Genomic DNA, 17818 nt, shown 5'->3' with positions numbered 1-17818 from the left:
TCCTGATAGGAATCCTAGAAACTGACTGACATATATGTATACACACACACACACACACACACACACACACACACACACACACATATATTGATCAAGTCTAAGGGTAAGTCACATTATACATTTTGAGTAGCCAGACTTCTGGCAAACTTCCATTACACAAAGAGCCCTCCAAGGTCATCTTTATTATAAGGAGATCATTATGTTAAGCAAAATAAGCCAGACTCAGAAAAAAATCCTGCTTACTTTGTCTCATATAGGGAATATGAAAATAGAATGAGGACTCTGAGGAAAAGGAAGGGACTAGAGAGGGCAATGGGGAATGAATACGGTTACAGTAAAGGATACACTTTAATGGAAATGTCATTATGAAATATTACTACATCAATGAATATAAAATGACACGATGAAAAAGTTTAAAATAAAAATTAAAAGTTCAACCTGGCGTGGTGGCACACGGCTTTAATCCCAGCACTCAGGAGGCAGAGACAGGCAGATCTCTGTGAGTTCAAGGCCAGCCTGATCAACATAGTGAATTCCAGGCCAGCTGGAGCTACAGGGAGATCCTGTCTCAAGAAGAGACCAGAGGGGAAAAAAGTATTCTCTCCAGATTATAAAACGTTCTTTTAAATGTTTTAATAAGAACAACCCTGGGCAAACAGAAATGGCTTTGATTTGGAGAGTTAAAGCACTGTAGGGTTGAGAGAGAAGCTACCAGCCAGTGTATTTCTCTTCTATGGTAACTGAACTGGTAAGATCAAGAGGACACCAACAGCTGGCAGACTGCGAGGCACCAAGGCGGGGCTGAGCCCAGACACCTGGGGGAATGGACCAGTGTCCCCAACCCTGGGTACCACTACAGTTCATCAAAGATGCAGGATCTGAGGGATGCATAGGGTGGCCCAGGGCTGCTAGAAGGCACCTCTGACTCACTCAGCGTTTGCCGCTCACCGCATGGGCAGATCACTCAATTCTAACTTCAAAGACGTTCTCACCCCCTCATCAACTATTAAAACCTCAAGCTGTAACATCATTAGCCCGGTCAGGCCCAGGCCAGTGGAAAAGCGACATGTGGGAATGTACCTTTTGTGTTTTGAGCTTGTGGTCTGCACGCTGAAATTTGTACCAGATGGATTTCAAGATGGAAGCAAAGGGAGTTACCCCAATTCCTGCCCCAACCAGTACAGCCACTTCAAACTGGAAAACATCCTCACTGACGGTGCCGAAAGGACCGTCCACCTGAATCCTAGCAGGCGACATAAGACAAAAGACAAGTGAAGTCTCATCTCCATCAGCTGATAGCTGCCCACTTATTTTAATCATATGCTATCTTACCAGACTGGTGCTTCAAAAAGGAAATGTTTTTTTTCCCTTTGGTCAGTCTTCATCTTATTTTGAGTCTCTGAGGGTCTCAAGAACCTACCTGGGCATTGGTGAGTGCTGGTGTTCAAATGCCCTTATAAGATTTTCTGTCCAATCCCCTGCTGATCGGATATGAATGGAGAAAAAATCTTCCTCTGGCGCAGAGGTCAGAGTAAAGGGATGCCACTCCAGAAGAGAAACTGAGGGGCAATTTACAAAGATGTATTGTCCCACTTCCATACTAAAGCCACGCTTTCTCATCTGCAATTCCAAAACGTTAGATGGGTGCATGACAACCTGTGAATGAAACACATAAATCATTGGAGGCAAACTCCAAAGGTGACATGGAAAAGTGTTTAAATAAATGAGTATAATGGCCGTGCTGGTGACGTGTAAACTGTGAGGTCAAATCTAAAGGGGCAGCAGCTACTTAGCTGCAGACAAGGGTTGCAATGTGGAAATGAAATTCTGCATTATTGGAGTTTTGGATACTTCAGGAAGAAAAAACAATGCTTTTATTATTACTAATTTTTTAGGTAGCATGCAAAATAGCCAGTTTCATTATGACATTTTCATACATATTATCATTGGACCTTATGCTCACCCCGCATCTCCTCCCCACACTTAGTGGTTCCATTCCACCCCCAAATAGTCTCCATTCTGCTTTCATGTCTCAACCTCTTCTTCCCCCTCATTGTCCCCATCTGCTTCCATAGTCTGTACATTTATATTTACATTTAAATCTATATTTATATTTACATTTACATTTATATTTACATTTAAATTTGGATTCCATATAAGAAGGAAAACACATGGCATTGACCTGTCTCAGGCTTACTTTGCCTAACATGATGATCTCCCATTCCATCCATTTGCCTGCAAGCAACAAAATTTCATTCTTCTTTATAACTGAATGAGTTTTATTGTGTATATTTACCACATAGGAAATGCCCTTAAATTTTTTAATTTATTTTTATTTATGTGTGTATTTATCCATTTATCTATATGTGCAGTGCTCGAGGAGGCCAGAAGAGGGCATCAGATTCCCTGAACTGGATTTACAGGTCCTCATGAGCCATCCAGTCTGGGTGTTGCAATCCAAACCTAGGTTGTCTGCAGGAGCAGCAAGTGGTAGGGTGTTGGTGATATAGTGATGAGCATAGCTGCCTTCCAAGCATCTGAGCCAGATTCCATACCTGCCCAGAATGGTACCTTTAATCCCCGCATTCAGGAGGCAGATGGATCTCAGTGAGTTGGAGGCCAGCCTGGTCTGTAAAGCAAGTTCCAGGCCAGCCAGGGCTACACAGTGAGGAGAGAGAGAGAGAGAGAGAGAGAGAGAGGTGCTGGGGTCACTCAGAAGACATGTTTTGCAGAAAACAGATGAGAGAGAGGAGAGGAGAGGGGAGAGAGAGAGAGGAGAGAGAGAGAGAGACTAGTGCAACTAGTGCGACTAGTGCTCTTACTACTTGAGCCATCTCTCCAGCCCCCAAGAAATACCTTCAAGGGAAAACCTCCATCCAGTTTTTAAAAATATTAACAACTAGTTCTTTATTTCATTTTCTTTTATTTTAGGCTATGAGAACAATTCCAGGGCCTCGAGCATGGTAAGCAAGCACTCCACCACTGAGCACACCCTCAGCCTCAGTTCACCCTGTAAATAATCACTGTGTGTACAAAACAAATTATATCTATGGGCAAATGCTGCCTCAGGTCCCCTGCTTATACCCTCCAACACAGACCCATGCTAGCAGTCCCAGCCAAATCCCTATTTCCTACAGTTTTATCGAGTGCTGGAGAAACTAAAGTGTGTTTCTTCTTCCAAGATCCTTTTTATGCCTTCAGGGACAACATCAAGACAATTTAGTTCTGAACTCAGGTAGAAAAGAACTTTTACCACTACAAGAGGAAAGTGTTTATTTCTTTACCTTGGTAATCACAACCCTCTGCTGAGAGCGATAAAAGCGAAGGATCCTTTCAAAGATATATAGAGCAATGGGTGCAAGGATCCACTTCCAAGACTGCACAAAGACAGAGTGAAGAGTGATGTTACCCACAAATTTCTCGTTTAGGGCTTATTCGTGCAGCAGTTCATTCCTTCATTCAATAAGTATTTATCAAGTTCTCTGATGTGTGTCATTAATTTCACCAGATTTTAGGGTGGAAATAGAAACGAAAACATGACAATAGTTCTGTTTGCCAATCTGTTACTCATAAAATAGACCATTCTCTGAAATTTATAGGTCAGATCAGGAAGCAAATGCAAAAGGCAAACATAAAATACAAGGGTACATATATGTATGTTCTTAAATTATGTTTAACATTTGAAAAATTAAGACTATCTTCCAGGACAATTTATTCTCTCTGAAGAAAATAGAAAAAGATAAATAAAAACAAAACTAATAAGAAAGAGAATGTATGCAACTTATGTTATTGGAAACATTATACCAAACTTGAATTCCAAATTCCATCCTAGTGCTACTAAACACCAAAAGCAAACAAACTTAAAACTCTCTCTCCTCTTTCTCTCTTACACACACACACACACACACACACACACACACACACACACTAGAATTTTAGTCTCTCAAATAGGAAGACACCATTAAGAAATAATGTCCAGAATTAACTGGGGTTCAGAAAATTCACAAATTCACGTAAGCAGCTGATGGAAGTTGGCAGCATCTTCCTAGAGGGCAATTTGCCAGCACGTCCCAACAGTCTCATTCACTTACTTTGGCCCTGGAATTTCACTTCTAGAAAATGGGGATAAAGAAATAATTAGGGTGTGCGTAAAGCACATGACAATTAAATGAGCCAAAATATTTATTAAGAAAAAATAACAAGATGATATATATGTTTTTTTAAATAAATGCTTGAAAAGAATATTTTACAATAGAGAAAAGAATCCATGATGCAGATGGAAAGATTATCTGTAGGTGGTAAAACTGTATGACATTTTAACTTCTATTTTTATATATTTTTACAAACTTTCTCTAATAAATATGTATTTATTTTCTAATTTTCAAATAGGAGATTTGGAAGAGTATTTTTTTAATTTTGTGGAAAAAACAAAGCAGTACATTGAGATAGCAAAACTGGTATTTTCTCCCTTAGTATATCACATGGTCTGTCAAAATAACCCCTGACTTTTACGTATACCTTGAAATAGGCCACTCTAACATGTCTCAGGTAACAGATACGAGAAATATACCAATGGGCAATAGCCTCACCTAAAGCCCATAAAGAGGAAGACATAATACTGCGATGGCAATCGTGGTGGCCCTTACTGACCTAACATGATCATCTCTTATGTGCAACTGAAAGTTAGAGACCTCCTCGCTATCCCAGAGGCTTCAACTCAGCTAACGCCCCACTACTGATATGGCCTGCTCTAATTACCACCCATCTGTCCATCTACCCATTTGTCTGTCTAGACCCAGTCCCACAGTTCATCTCCACAGCCTCCATGAACCTGGACTTCACCTCTGTGGACTGACTCAATCCTGAGGCATTGCTCAGTTCTGACCTTGTAGCTTTGCATGGCAGCCATCTTCAGCAGCTCTGCAACAGGATTGTCTAACTCCCAGACATTCTCTATGTATCAGTATCCTCCTCTTGCCTCTGCAGCTATAAAGCCTATTTTTTGAACTCACTGAACTCTGCTGTGGCCTCTGTATCCCTTTTGTACCCATTCTGTAACTGATACAGATAGACAATAGATACATGCATACATACATACATACATACATACATAATATGATGTTTAATGCATTATCTAAGAGTTAATATTAATAACTAAGATAAGAATATATGACCCCTTGTTTGCCAATGGCCTGATAGCAAGGGAAATCAGGACTACTTGGCAAATCACATATAGTAAAACCTACATATCTTGTAAATTTATTGTTATTCAATGAAGTCTGATATTATAGAAAGACACAAATGTGTCCATCTGTTTCTGACATAGCACAGTCATGGCAAGTACCTATTCAGCTTCCTCTTTCTTTTTATTACCACTGAATACTGTATAAATTAGGTTCCATAATTCAACTAGTCAATATTTGGTTCTATAAAGTAATGATGTAATTAACAGACTATCACTTCTTTACTTCAGGTTCATTGTTGCTTTAGTGATTGCTAGGAGTTATATATATATTTATTAGAAATTACTTGTAATTACTTTCCCACTTAATAATGCATCAGATGCTTTTCTTTCTTAGGTTTTTGCTAGGAAATATCTTTTACTTTTTTGGTTTCAAAGTTATCTTATTTTAAAATGTCTTTCCCCTTCCTATTATTAGAGCAAAATCCCCATATGAATGGTCTTAGGGTGGTTTTATGATTTATTTTTTGACATTTAAATCCTGGCTGCATGCATCCTTGTTTCATATTTTAGTGTAAGGTATAGAACAAAGATAAATGTTTTCCTGTATGGCTATTTTGTGGCCCTTAAAAATATTAACCTATCATTTCCACAATGATTGAAATACCAATTTTAGGAAACTTTTTGTTTCAAATACTATTTTTTCTAAAGAAAAACTTCTAAACTATTGCTCTTAATCTTGCATATGATTTAAAGACTTTCATCATTCTCAGAAGACTTTACGACACCACAAGTTGCTCTTTCAGTTCCATTTATTCCTCAAAATAACCTATTTTATGATCAAGCAAAGGTAAACTATGCCATCTGTGATAATTATATAAGACACACCTTGAATTCCCTAGAACAAAATTTCTTTATTTTCTTTCTTTTTTTGAGATGAGTGGTTTGGGGAATCAAACCCGAGGTCTTGTTCACAGACGTGTGTCTTCCAGCCCCTGAATTTCCTTCCTTCCTTCTTCCTTCCTTCCTTTCTTTCTTACCTGTCTCCTTTCTTTCTTTTTTCTTTGTGTGTGCATGCATATTGATGTGTATGTGCACATGTGTGTACGTGTGTGTGGTAGTCAGAGGTCAACATCACATATTTCCTCAGTGGTTCCTCATCTTACTTTTTGGGACAGGGTCTCTTACTGAACCTGGAGTTCACCAATTTGTCTAGACTGACTGGCCAACAAGCCCTGGGGATCCTCTTCTTTCTACCTCCACATGCTGGGATTACAGGTACATTCTGCTATACATAGCTTTTTACATGACTGCTGAGGATACAAAATCAAGATCTCATGATTGCACAGCAAGCACTTTACCTACCATCATAAACTGTGTAGTAATAATTTTCAAGCCTGCTATAATATCAAAGAAAGTCAACTTCTGGGATGATTTGGTTTTGCCCCATGAAAATTTGACTAGGATTTCACAACTGAGATTTGGAATACTATAAAGGCCAAGAGTTTAGTCTTTGGATTCTGGAAAGCATGGGCTTGAATGCAAGCTCCATTAATTACTAGGCTTTACTTAATCTTATGGAATTCTACTCATTTTGTCCCAAAATGGAAATGAAAGAAGTAGCTACATCAGAGCAACTCGCTGTATGTATATAAGAGACCACCTATATCACACAGCAAGCCCAGGGCATGGTAAATACTATGAATAATAGGAACTATCATTTTTACCTCTACAGGGGGGGGTCACACAACATGTAATAACCATTAATTCTTTCTTTTTCAAGAGCTCCTCTAATGTCCTGTTGCAGATGATGTTGGAAGATCCTTGAAGGTAGGAACATTGTAGGCATGTTTCATAGGAAAGAACCAGAACAGAGCTAAGAATGATGACAATACTAATAAGGGTAACATTAAAACAGTAACAGCTCCTGACAGGATTTTGTCTTTATCCCATAGAATTCTTACCTCAGGGGGATGCCCCTCAAAATGAGGACGCCTGCAGCTTGAAACATACTTATCCCACTCATGAAAAGATTTTGAACAATTGTAGGGATGACTCTCACCCATACTATCCTCTGTTTGAGCCCGGACAATTCCACTAAAACAGATAAAGTAGAACAGTTTGTGTTGATGAACTATGCAAGGTCAGGAACTGGGACATGAGAATGAGGGTCTGAAGACCTTACCCCATGCCATGGAGCGCTAAGCAGATGATATAGATGATGAAAAGGTGGTGTGTATACCAGAAGAGCTCAAAATAATTCCTTCGGATAAATTCCACAGCTGAAGTTACCATGAGAATCAAGGCTATTGTGAGGATCACTCCAGTCAGTCCAGCAATGCTAGTAAATGTAGCATATATCACTGTCTGTGAAAGGAGAAATGTCAGCAATGTCCACCAAGGATACCATGATCTTCCTGATCATGACCAGATCCCTGTGCTTTGCCATTGAATCACCTCACCATATTTGGTGACTGGATTGGATTTAGCCAAGAATTGCTCTCTTTCTCATGACGGGATAGGCTGGAGAGAACAGACGCAAGAGATCCATCCATAGCCTGTTGGCTTCTGCTGTAGTGTTCAAAGTTAAATAGGTGTGCAATGATATGGATAGCTAAGTGGAAAGATGGGAAGCAAAGAGGTGTCTCAGAAACATTATTGCAATCATACCCCACTAGAATGAGAAACTCCTACTTGTAATGCCTAGCAGAATGCTGAGGCCACAGTATGCCCCACAATGCAGAGAGATTCAAGACTTTTAATCTCCACTCAGTTCCCAAAGGAACAGAATATATACTGTATGAATATAGGTCTAGAAAAGTGCCTCGAAAGTAGTGCCGGGGCCCCTTATTTTTTTTAATGTTTATATGCATGGGCAAATGAAACTAGCCTCTGAACACCCTGGTGTCCACAGTTCAATGTCTTGCCTGACTTACCTGTGAATACGCAGATCATATATGCCACCAGCTTATGGAAGGTGAGGTTATGATCCAATGGCTTTCTCAGTGTGTGGTTGCAAAACTACAAAGGCAAAGTGATCATGGTCAGGTGTCACCAACCAGTCTTATCAAATTCACTAACCCACGCCAACATGTCTTGGACATGGGATACCAATACCCAGTCATCTTTATCCACCTCCTTGGTCTCTAAAGGAGCACTCTAAGTTCCATTCCTAAGGACTTGGTATTGAGGTACCTACTGAGGAAACCAGGGACTTTTTCTTTAAAGTGAAAGTTGACCTAAGGAAAGTGGGGACTCACTGAGCAGGTGCCCCTCAGGAAGGACAGCAGATTTCGACACACCGGAATCAGGATCAGCATGCTGTTACAATTCAAGCAGAGAGCAGATGCCCGGGCAAAGGCCAATGCTGTCTGGAACAGAGGTAAAAAGAGACAGACTGTTATTTATCTCAGCACCTAGCAGTGAAAACTGGCCAGGTCCACTTTTCTCAGACCAGCAAATAGACAGCGAAGAGCTTCTTGCATGTCTCACTTTTTCTCAGTAACCAGCTCATCAGGCCGAACTCTCTGTTTGCCAAAGAGAAAATGTGCAAAATGTATGGCAGTCATTTGGTAATGTATTTGTTAATGTGAAAGAGAACAAAATTCAGTGAGTCTACATTAGCAAATATATTCTATGAATGTAATATTTTAAAGTAATATTTTATACATCTAATTACAATTTTATTATTCATCCTTCATAAAACTACCTGGATGACCATATATACTTTTATTTACTTTTTAACTAATGATTGTATTTAAAGGCACAGTCATGGATAGTAACTATTTTATTCTGTTTTTTGTGTTTTCTAATGTTGAAATTATAAGAATGTATATAAAACAATCAATAAAAATTTAACCAATATATTTAAGATACCTTTAAAAATTGAACCCTGGGAGCAAAATTATTTATTTACATACTTAATTATTTATTTTATGTGTATGAGAGTTTAACCTGCATGTATGTAAATCATTTGTTTTACAATGTCCACAGAGGCCAGAAGAAGGTGTTGGATCCCCTAGAAATGGACTTAAGGATGGTTGTTAGCTACCATGTGGGTGCTCTGAACTGATCAAAGGTCTGCTGGAAGAACAGCCAGTGTTCTTAACTGCTGGGGCATCTCTTCAACCCCAGAGCAAAATTCTTAGGCATAGCTAGAGATTTGAGAAAAGAGAGCCTTTCTTTTTTCAGTGCTGGTCATGGAGCCCAGGGCCTCCTGGATAGTAGGTAAGTACAGTGCCCTGAGAGACTTTCAGGATGATTTCCTTGGGTGACTAAGTGACATAAACCAAGGACAACTTGATACAGCAATAAACAGTATAGGCTGGTCACAATATGCTAGACTACATGGTAGCTAAAAACCTCTTAACGATATAACCAGTCTCCAAGTCTGCTTAATGTACTTTGGGCTATGAGCTATGTGTATGCCAATCTTGTGGTGGTGGTGGTAGTAGTAGTAGTAGTAGTAGTAGTAGTAGTAGTAATAGTAGTAGTTGTAGTAGTTATGGGGGAAGGATGGGGGTGAGGGCATGGAAGCAGCCAGGCTACTTTTGTTGCAATTTAGCTAACTGGTTGATGACTCTTATATGTGTGCCTGTCAAAGATTTTCTTAAAAGATGATTATAGGTTAGTAATAACACCTTCTTAGCCTTTTTCTAATAATTAGTAATGCACCAAAATTATTTTTCCAGACTGCCCCCATTCATGAATTGAGAGAATCAATATTGTGCTAATGGTTATAATAATGAAAGTAGACTACAGATTCAATGCAATCCCCATCAAAGTCCCAAAGACATCCTTTCTTGGCAGAACTAGACGAAACACTCCTAAAACTAATGTATAAGCACAAAAGACCCTGAATATCCACAGGAATCCTTAGAACAAAGAATAATGCTGTAGATATCACAAAATTTGACCTCAAATTGTACTACAGAGCTGTAACAACAAAAACTGTGTGGTACTGGCACAAAAACAGACAGATAGGGCTGGGAACATGGTTCAGCAGGGAAGAATACCAGCTATGCAAGCATGAGGATCTGAGTTCAAATCCCCAACACTCATGTAAAAAGCCAGGTATAGTTACACAGCTGTAAATCCAAAGCTGGAGGTCAGGGAAGAGGCAGGAGGATCACTGAGACTTGTTGGCCACTAGCCCAGCTCCAGTTTCGGTGAGAGATCCTGTCTCAAAGGAATAAGGTGGAGAGTAGTAGAGCAAAACATCCAACATCTTCCTGTGGCTTTTGCATGAGCATGGGGTGGACACAATCATACACACATGTGTGCATTCACCACCCCCCAACAGACATTCAGTCACTCTCACACAAACACACATTTAAAAAAAATTAGAAAACACATAGCCGAAATAAACCCACACACCTACAACTACCTATTTTTTTTTACAACAGTATCAAAAACATACATTGGGGGAAAAAAGTCATCCTCTTCACCAAACAGTGCTGGGAAAACTGGATACCCACCTGTTGAAGGATGAAACTACATCCGTATAATTCATTATGCACAAAAAAATTAATTCAAAATGAATTAGAGACCTATATTCAAGGCCTAAAATTTTGAAACTGCTAGAGAAATACATAGAGAAATCCCCTTCAACATATAAGCACAGGCAAGGACTTTTTGAAAAAGATTGTAATAGCCTAGGAAATAATCCCATGATTTGAAAAATGGGATTACAGGAAATTATAAAGTTTCTTTGGGGCTAGTGACATAGCTCAGCAGGCAAAGGTACTTGTCTCCAAGTCTGACAACTTGAGTTTCATCCCCATGACCCACATGGTAGAAGGAGAGAATCAATTTCTGCTGCAGTACACTTGCATGCATGTACACATACATGTATGTATGCTCTGTGTGTGTGTCTGTGTATCTTTCTGTCTGTGTATCTCTCTCTCTCTCTTGTGTGTGTGTGTGTGTGTGTGTGTGTGTGTGTGTGTGTGTGTGTGTGTGTGTGTAGGCCATGAAAATAGAAATGGGACCATGGGAGGGGAGAAAGAGATCTTAAGGTACATGGGAGGGAGAAAAAAATGAGAGAGTAATGGATTACATGTGACAATGAAGCAGAAAAGGGGACTGTGAGGATAGAGAACCAGCAAGTTGTGCTTAAGGGGGATTGAGGACTGCATTGCAGGAGGGGATGAGCAAGAACAGAGTAAAAAATGTGTGTGTGTGTGTGTGTGTGTGTGTGTGTGTGTGTGTGTAAGAAAATGCCATAAGGGAAACCATTACTTTGTACAGTAACTTGAAAAAAGGAGGGAGGGAGGGATGGAGGGAGGGAGGGAGAGGGAGAGGGAGGGAGAGGGAGAGGGAGTAGAGAGAGAGAGAGAGAGAGAGAGAGAGAGAGAGAGAGAGAGAACAATGTTTAAAGAGGAAAAGAAAACTATTCTTTCCATACAACCTAAAGCCAGGACAATGTGAGCTTGGTGCAATAAGCCTGGTCAAGATCACCTAGTGTCCATAATGGCTTACAACTGTAGGCAGTGCAGTGAACAAGAGCTGCCCTACTGCTTTCCATTTCTGACTCTTCACAAGACCCTTTTTTCCCCTCTGCTGAGTCACACTCTGATTGTTTTTGGTAGAGACAGCCTGTTCCATTTCAGAAGAAATTTTTTTCTGCTCATCTCAAAGATCCTACATTTCCACATTGGCTCCCACAGCTTCCTTATTTGAGTCACAGAGGTTTCTTGAAGCTAAAATTGGCAAGTAAATTGAAAATATAGGACTATAATTTCACAGCTCCATATTCTGTGGCAATTATCCGTCTGGGATGAATTCTTTTTAGAAAAAAAGTCCTTTTTCTCCCTATTGCAGTACATGAAACTATCCTGGTATATAGTCGTTTCTCTCCATCAACTCTCACAGATGTTATAATTGAAATCTGCTGTCATTGGTTCTTCACTGACTGCAGATTTCAACTTCTTCCTCTGTGCCTTATTTGTTATGCTTCACAGTGGATCAAATGGCTCTCTGTAGTCTCCCGAGGTGACCATGAATGTTGAAAACTCCCTATGGAATGGATCAATCAATTATGGCTCATCAATATAAGGGGTTGCTGTTCTCTGCAAAAGCTAAAAGCAGTAGTCTAAGCATTGTAAATGTTTTGCCAACCAGGGCTTTTAAAATTAAGTTTATATATTTTTAAGTTTTCTTTTATGTACCTATACACTATATATTGAGCATATTCCTACCCACACCCTCATAGGCTCCTTTTCCTCACCCTTCTCCCCTCTTGTGAGTCCCCTTTGCCCCGCCCCTGACACTTTTGCTTCTACATTCATGTAGAAGCTTTCATGTCCTATATGCATACATGATTTTATTTATCTACATCAATTTTAGGAACTACAAATAAGAGAAAACATGATAATATTATCTTTCTGAGCCTGATTTGACTTACTTAATATGCTTTTCTCCAGTTCCATATTGTTCCCTGAAAATACAAAACTTTGGATTTTTGAAAATTATTTTTAATCTATGTGTATGTGTATTGCCTACATGTGTGTAAGTACACCATGTCATGCAAAGTCCACAAAGGTCAAAAGAGGGCATCGGATTCCTAGGAACTGGAGTTGCAGATGGTTGTTAGCCACTATATGGGTACTGGGAACTGAACCTAGACCCTCCGCAAGAGCAGCCAGTGCTCTTAACCTCTGAGCCATCTCTCCAGCCCCAACATTGTTTTTCTTTATCACTGAAAAACATTTTGTTGTACATATACACCACATTTTGTTTCTCTCTTCCTCAGTTAACAGCCCACCTGTTTTTGTGCCAGTTAAATGGCACATCTCCATTTCCAGCATCTGCCCATTTTGATGATGTAACTACTCCCACCATGGAAAATTTCAAGACACCACCTTGGTATCATTGAACACAGATTTGAGAAGAGATGTACATCATTGCAACTTGGGACAAGCTGGCTCCACTACTCACATGGAAAGATAGCTGAGATACATTGAGCATAAAAAGTGATTTCCAACTAATGTTTACAGTGTGATTGCCTTTAAATTTTTTTTAAATTTATATTCATTTTATGTGTATGAGTGCTTTGCCTGCATGCATGTCAGTGCTCCACATATATGCAATGCTTGCAGGGGCCAGAAGATGGTATTGGATCCCCTGGAACTGGCATTGTGGGTACTTGTTAGCTGCCATGTGGCTCCTGGAAACCAAATTTGGGTCCTCTACAGGAACAACCAATGCTCTTAATCACTGAACTGACTCTCCAACCCTGTGATCTCCTTTTTGACTGAGTAAAAAAAATTTCCTGTGTTTGTAGACTTACATAACAAAGAGAACAGTTTTCACTATGTGGAAATTAAAGAGTAAATATTACCTCAGAACAAAAACAATATATGTGTGTCTGATGCATTTGTGATTGTGTCAGTGTGGCTATTTATACTCTTGCCAACCTATAGTGGTGAACTCTGAGGAGTAGGATATAGAAGGGGGATTTTTTTCACGTTACTGGCACACTTTGATCTCACCGAAAACAGCATCATATATATATATAATATATATATAACCTATATATATATATATATATTGGTTTTTTGAAACAGGGTCTCCCTGTAGCCCCTGCTGGCCTAGAATTCACTATAATTAAATTCTAAATAGAGCTTTAAATCTGAAGCATCCACAGGATATCAGTATGATTCATTTTTCTGTAACTGGCTTTTCAGTCATTAAGTGATCAAGTTCTTAATAACTAGTCACATTTATTGCATCATTCTGTTAACAAAAAACTATTTTAAGACGTATTAACACTTCCTTTGGGTTTTAGTTTCTAAAAATGGATCAAGGATGAACATTTAAAATGGAAAACAGCAGGGTGAAATAAGCCATGAACATTCATTGTGATCTCAACATGTATCCTTTGGTTATGCAGAGAAAAGAATTTTTAAAGAATAAGCTGCCTTTAAATATGAACATTGAGTGAGCCTTTGTGGAAAGCTATTGAGATAAAGCTCCATCAAGATAAAAGTGTTTTGATCAAATCCTCTTCCTGTTATTGAATGACAGACAGAAGTGGCAATCAAATTTGCTGTCCTAAGCAGGTAGGGCCCAGGTACACCACCTGGAAGGAGCCTGTCTCACCACCAGCTTTCCTTTCGGCCACACCCATGTGCCCGCTTACTCTTCCACCCTTTTCTGTATTTAATCTACCACTACACCAGGCCTGTTCTTACCCTGAGCTGACCCCACTTTCCTGTAGTCTTTGAGTTCTGAAGCACCATCTACCCTCTCATCCTCTCATCCCCCTAAGTATCTTTCTTGTTTCATATGGAGGCATTAGTTCACAGCAGTGATTTCCAAGTTTTCTTTTTTTTCAGAAAAAATGTTCTATGTCTCATGAAGGAGGAATAATACATTTTCTTTAGGGATGAGCTCCCTGATAGGTTATCTAATCCCAAGTGGTCAACCATAAATACATGTACACTCAGGAACCACTAAATGGACTCTGTATATTGAGAGAGAGAGAGAGAGAGAGAGAGAAACAATAACCAAAGAAGAGATCATAAAGTTGGGAGGGAGTGGGGGGGACATAGGAGGAGTAGGAGAAAGGAGCAGATTGGGTGGTGTGATGTAAATATGGTGCTCATGTTTGAAACTGTCAAAATATTTAAATTATACGTGTGTGTGATATGTGTGTGTGTATGATGCATGTGTGAAGGTCAGAGGAAAACTTGCAGTAGTCAGTTCTTTCCTTCTACCATATGGGTCCCAAGTATCAAACTCATGTCATCAGACTTGGTGGCAAGTGCCTTTAGTCACTGAGCCATTTTGCTGGCCCCAAGTTTTCCTGTTTTGTTTCTCCATTTTTTATTTTCCTTGCTTCATCTCTTCCTGACCAATATTTTTCATTTTACTTTTGCGGTGCTAGGAAATGAACCCATAGGTTTGGGCACATCAGGCAAGTGTTCTACAGTTGAACTACATCTCTAACCCAGCAAACTCTATAAATCATAAACAGAGTCCATAAGATGGATGGAGGCTGCTCTGGCTGAAGTGGGAGCAGGGACAGGAGCTCTTCTACCTAGTTAGCCTTCTTCTGAAACCCTGTAAGAGCATGTAAGTTTCTGAAAACCATTGCAAACAACTACCTAAAAGTGTTCTTTATTTTATTTTTTGCTTAATGGGCCTGGAGAGTGTGCCCATTGTCAGATTTTGCAAGTAAAAATACTGCATGTACCACTGACTTAGAAATTTATATAAAAATGAATATTTTGTATACTTATGTATAGAGTTTGACTACACATCTATCAGAAATGATTCATCATTTATCTGAAATTCTAATTGGACTAACATCCTGAATTCTTCTTTGTGGTAATTCTACCCCTAGAGGAAATCAGAGTTGAGTCACAAAGGAGCAGAAATGGAAATTTAACAACACACACACACACACACACACACACACACACACACACACACACACGTAGCCCCCGCCTGGTGGCACATGCCTATAACTGAGCCAGAAGGACTATAAGATCTAGGCCAGCCTGGACTACATAATAATACATCTTAAAAAAGAAAAAAGAAATTCTCCACATCAAAAGCGTTATACTCACCCCAAGAATTTCTCTTGTGTAAAAGTACTTGTCAGCCTTCTCATAAATCAGGAAGGCATACACAAATAGGAAAATGTTCAGCCCCAACCAAGCAACCTAGAGGAAGAAAAATCAAGCAAGGACATGGGAAATTAGGGAATGGGTAGGTAAGGGATAAGAAATAGTGTTGCCATCTTGAGCATTTTGTGTTCATTTATTTTCATTTTAAAATAATAAAATTCTGCCAATATCAAACTTATTTTCATAGTGAGCAATTTAAGACACACATTAGATACTAATAAATTGTGTCAGCAACCTAAGGCCCCTGGGTCAAATTTGGCTCTTTATCTATTTTACATGCCTTGCAAACTCAGGGTGTCTACATTTTGTGCTTTCAATTTAAATGGTTAAGTTGTAAACATCAAAACAACAAAGTATCAGGACATAAAAATCACATGCAATTCAAATTTCATTGACCATAAATATGTGGCATTGGAATGCCTACCCTTTTTTGCATTGTTTACCAATGTTTTCATGAGTCTATGGCAGAGATGAGTAGCCAGGATGGAGACCATATGGACTATAGAAACCTCAAATATCTAGCTAGCTTTCTTCAGAAATATTTTCCAGTTCCTAGACTAGAGCTTTTCGTATTGTACCTAAAAGATGGCACTAAGAGAATAACTGAATTTCTGGTGGGGGTGGGGGGAACAAAGAATAAATTTAGCATCTATAAAACAATGCCCATCTGAAAAAGAATGAACCGTTCCCAGAGAGGCCTGCCTCTTTAATTACACCCTGACATATATTGTTCTCTTTTTACATTATGGATCTTTTTTTTTTAAACAAATTGAGCTAGTGTTGTTTTGGACTCATGTGAGCTCTGAGGACTGTGCGTGTTTGTCCAAAGCTCTGTTTAAGAGGTCTAAGAGGGTGATTTGAAAATTCACTGCATGTTGCCTTAGAGGTCAACCAACTGAGCTCTAGCCCAAGTTTGGGGGTGCTAATCTGCAATTGAGTAGATCCCTACAGTACTGGGGTATCTTTTGAATATATCTCAGATACCACATCTTCGAGAATCATTTCAGCTCAGAGGTAAAGGGTCTTAGCCTAGGGCACGGCCCACACATTCCCTAAATCTGAACCATTCACAGACTCATAGCAGTACAGCAAAGTGATTCTAAGTGCAACACTGGAATCAAACATCTGGGGATCAAATTCTAGTGCCACCATTTAGTAGCTCTGTAATCTTAGAAGCATGATTTAAATTATAGGATCAGTTTCTTCACTTGTAAAATGAGAGCAACAATATTTACCTCACACAATGCTGTGGGCTTGCATGAACCAATACATGTAAAGTTAGTAATGCAATGCTTTGTGTAGAGTAAGATCATTTTTAAATATTTTATTTATTATTATTTCAGGGAATAATAATATTTATTGGGATAACTAACAGAGAATATGATGGCAGTTAAAAGTTACTATTATTATTTTTTATTTTATGTGTATGAGTGTATTGCCTGCAAGTATGTAAGTGCATCCATGTCGTACAATGCCTGCAGAGGTCAGAAGAGGGCTTCAGATCCCCTGGAACTGGAGTCAAGGATGGTTGTTAGCCTCCATGTGGGTGCTGGGAATTGAACCCGGGTCCTCTGCAAGAGCAGCCAGTGCTCCTAACCACTGAGCCATCTCCCCAGCCCCCATAGTAAGATCTTAATAAATGCTGTCTATTGAGTTGGAGTTGGAGAGGTCAGAAGAGGGCTTCAGAGCCCCTGGAACTGGAGTCAAGGATGGTTGTTAGCCTCCATGTGGGTGCTGGGAATTGAACCCGGGTCCTCTGCAAGAGCAGCCAGTGCTCCTAACCACTGAGCCATCTCCCCAGCCCCCATAGTAAGATCTTAATAAATGCTGTCTATTGAGTTGGAGTTGCAACATTACCAAACTTGTTCTTTTCTTCTTTCTCTTTCTTTCTTTCTTTCTTTTTCTTTCTTTCTTTCTTTCTTTCTTTCTCTTGCTCCTTCCTTCCTTCCTTCCTTCCTTCCTTCCTTCCTTCCTTCCTCCCTCCCTCCCTCCCTCCTTTCTC

The 17818-nt window shown here is 39.5% G+C and overlaps 1 protein-coding gene across 4 annotated transcripts in view; it reads right to left on the bottom strand.

The window, feature by feature from the left end:
• Window positions 1-17818, bottom strand: part of Nox1 (NADPH oxidase 1) — a 24125-nt gene that overhangs the window by 2581 nt on the left and 3726 nt on the right. For 2 of the 4 annotated variants that reach the window (XM_029553646.1, XM_008848341.1), the window contains exons 2-10: window positions 15753-15852; window positions 8443-8549; window positions 8119-8203; window positions 7645-7796; window positions 7368-7549; window positions 7147-7279; window positions 3285-3377; window positions 1421-1656; window positions 1081-1243 (exon numbers count right to left, since the gene is read on the bottom strand). In XM_029553646.1, the coding sequence (XP_029409506.1) occupies window positions 1081-1243; window positions 1421-1656; window positions 3285-3377; window positions 7147-7279; window positions 7368-7549; window positions 7645-7796; window positions 8119-8203; window positions 8443-8549; window positions 15753-15852 (1251 nt within the window). Of the gene's footprint in view, window positions 1-1080; window positions 1244-1420; window positions 1657-3284; window positions 3378-7146; window positions 7280-7367; window positions 7550-7644; window positions 7797-8118; window positions 8204-8442; window positions 8554-15752; window positions 15853-17818 lie in introns of all 4 variants that reach the window. The other 2 variants (XM_008848339.1, XM_008848340.2) reach the window with 2 other exon arrangements.

Source organism: Nannospalax galili, unplaced genomic scaffold, assembly GCF_000622305.1.
Source record: "Nannospalax galili isolate Female #2095 unplaced genomic scaffold, S.galili_v1.0 scaffold3, whole genome shotgun sequence".
In the NCBI taxonomy this organism is placed as follows: Eukaryota; Metazoa; Chordata; class Mammalia; order Rodentia; family Spalacidae; genus Nannospalax; species Nannospalax galili.
Note: the sequence above shows the minus strand (reverse complement) of the source record. Positions and strands in the feature narration are given on the sequence as shown.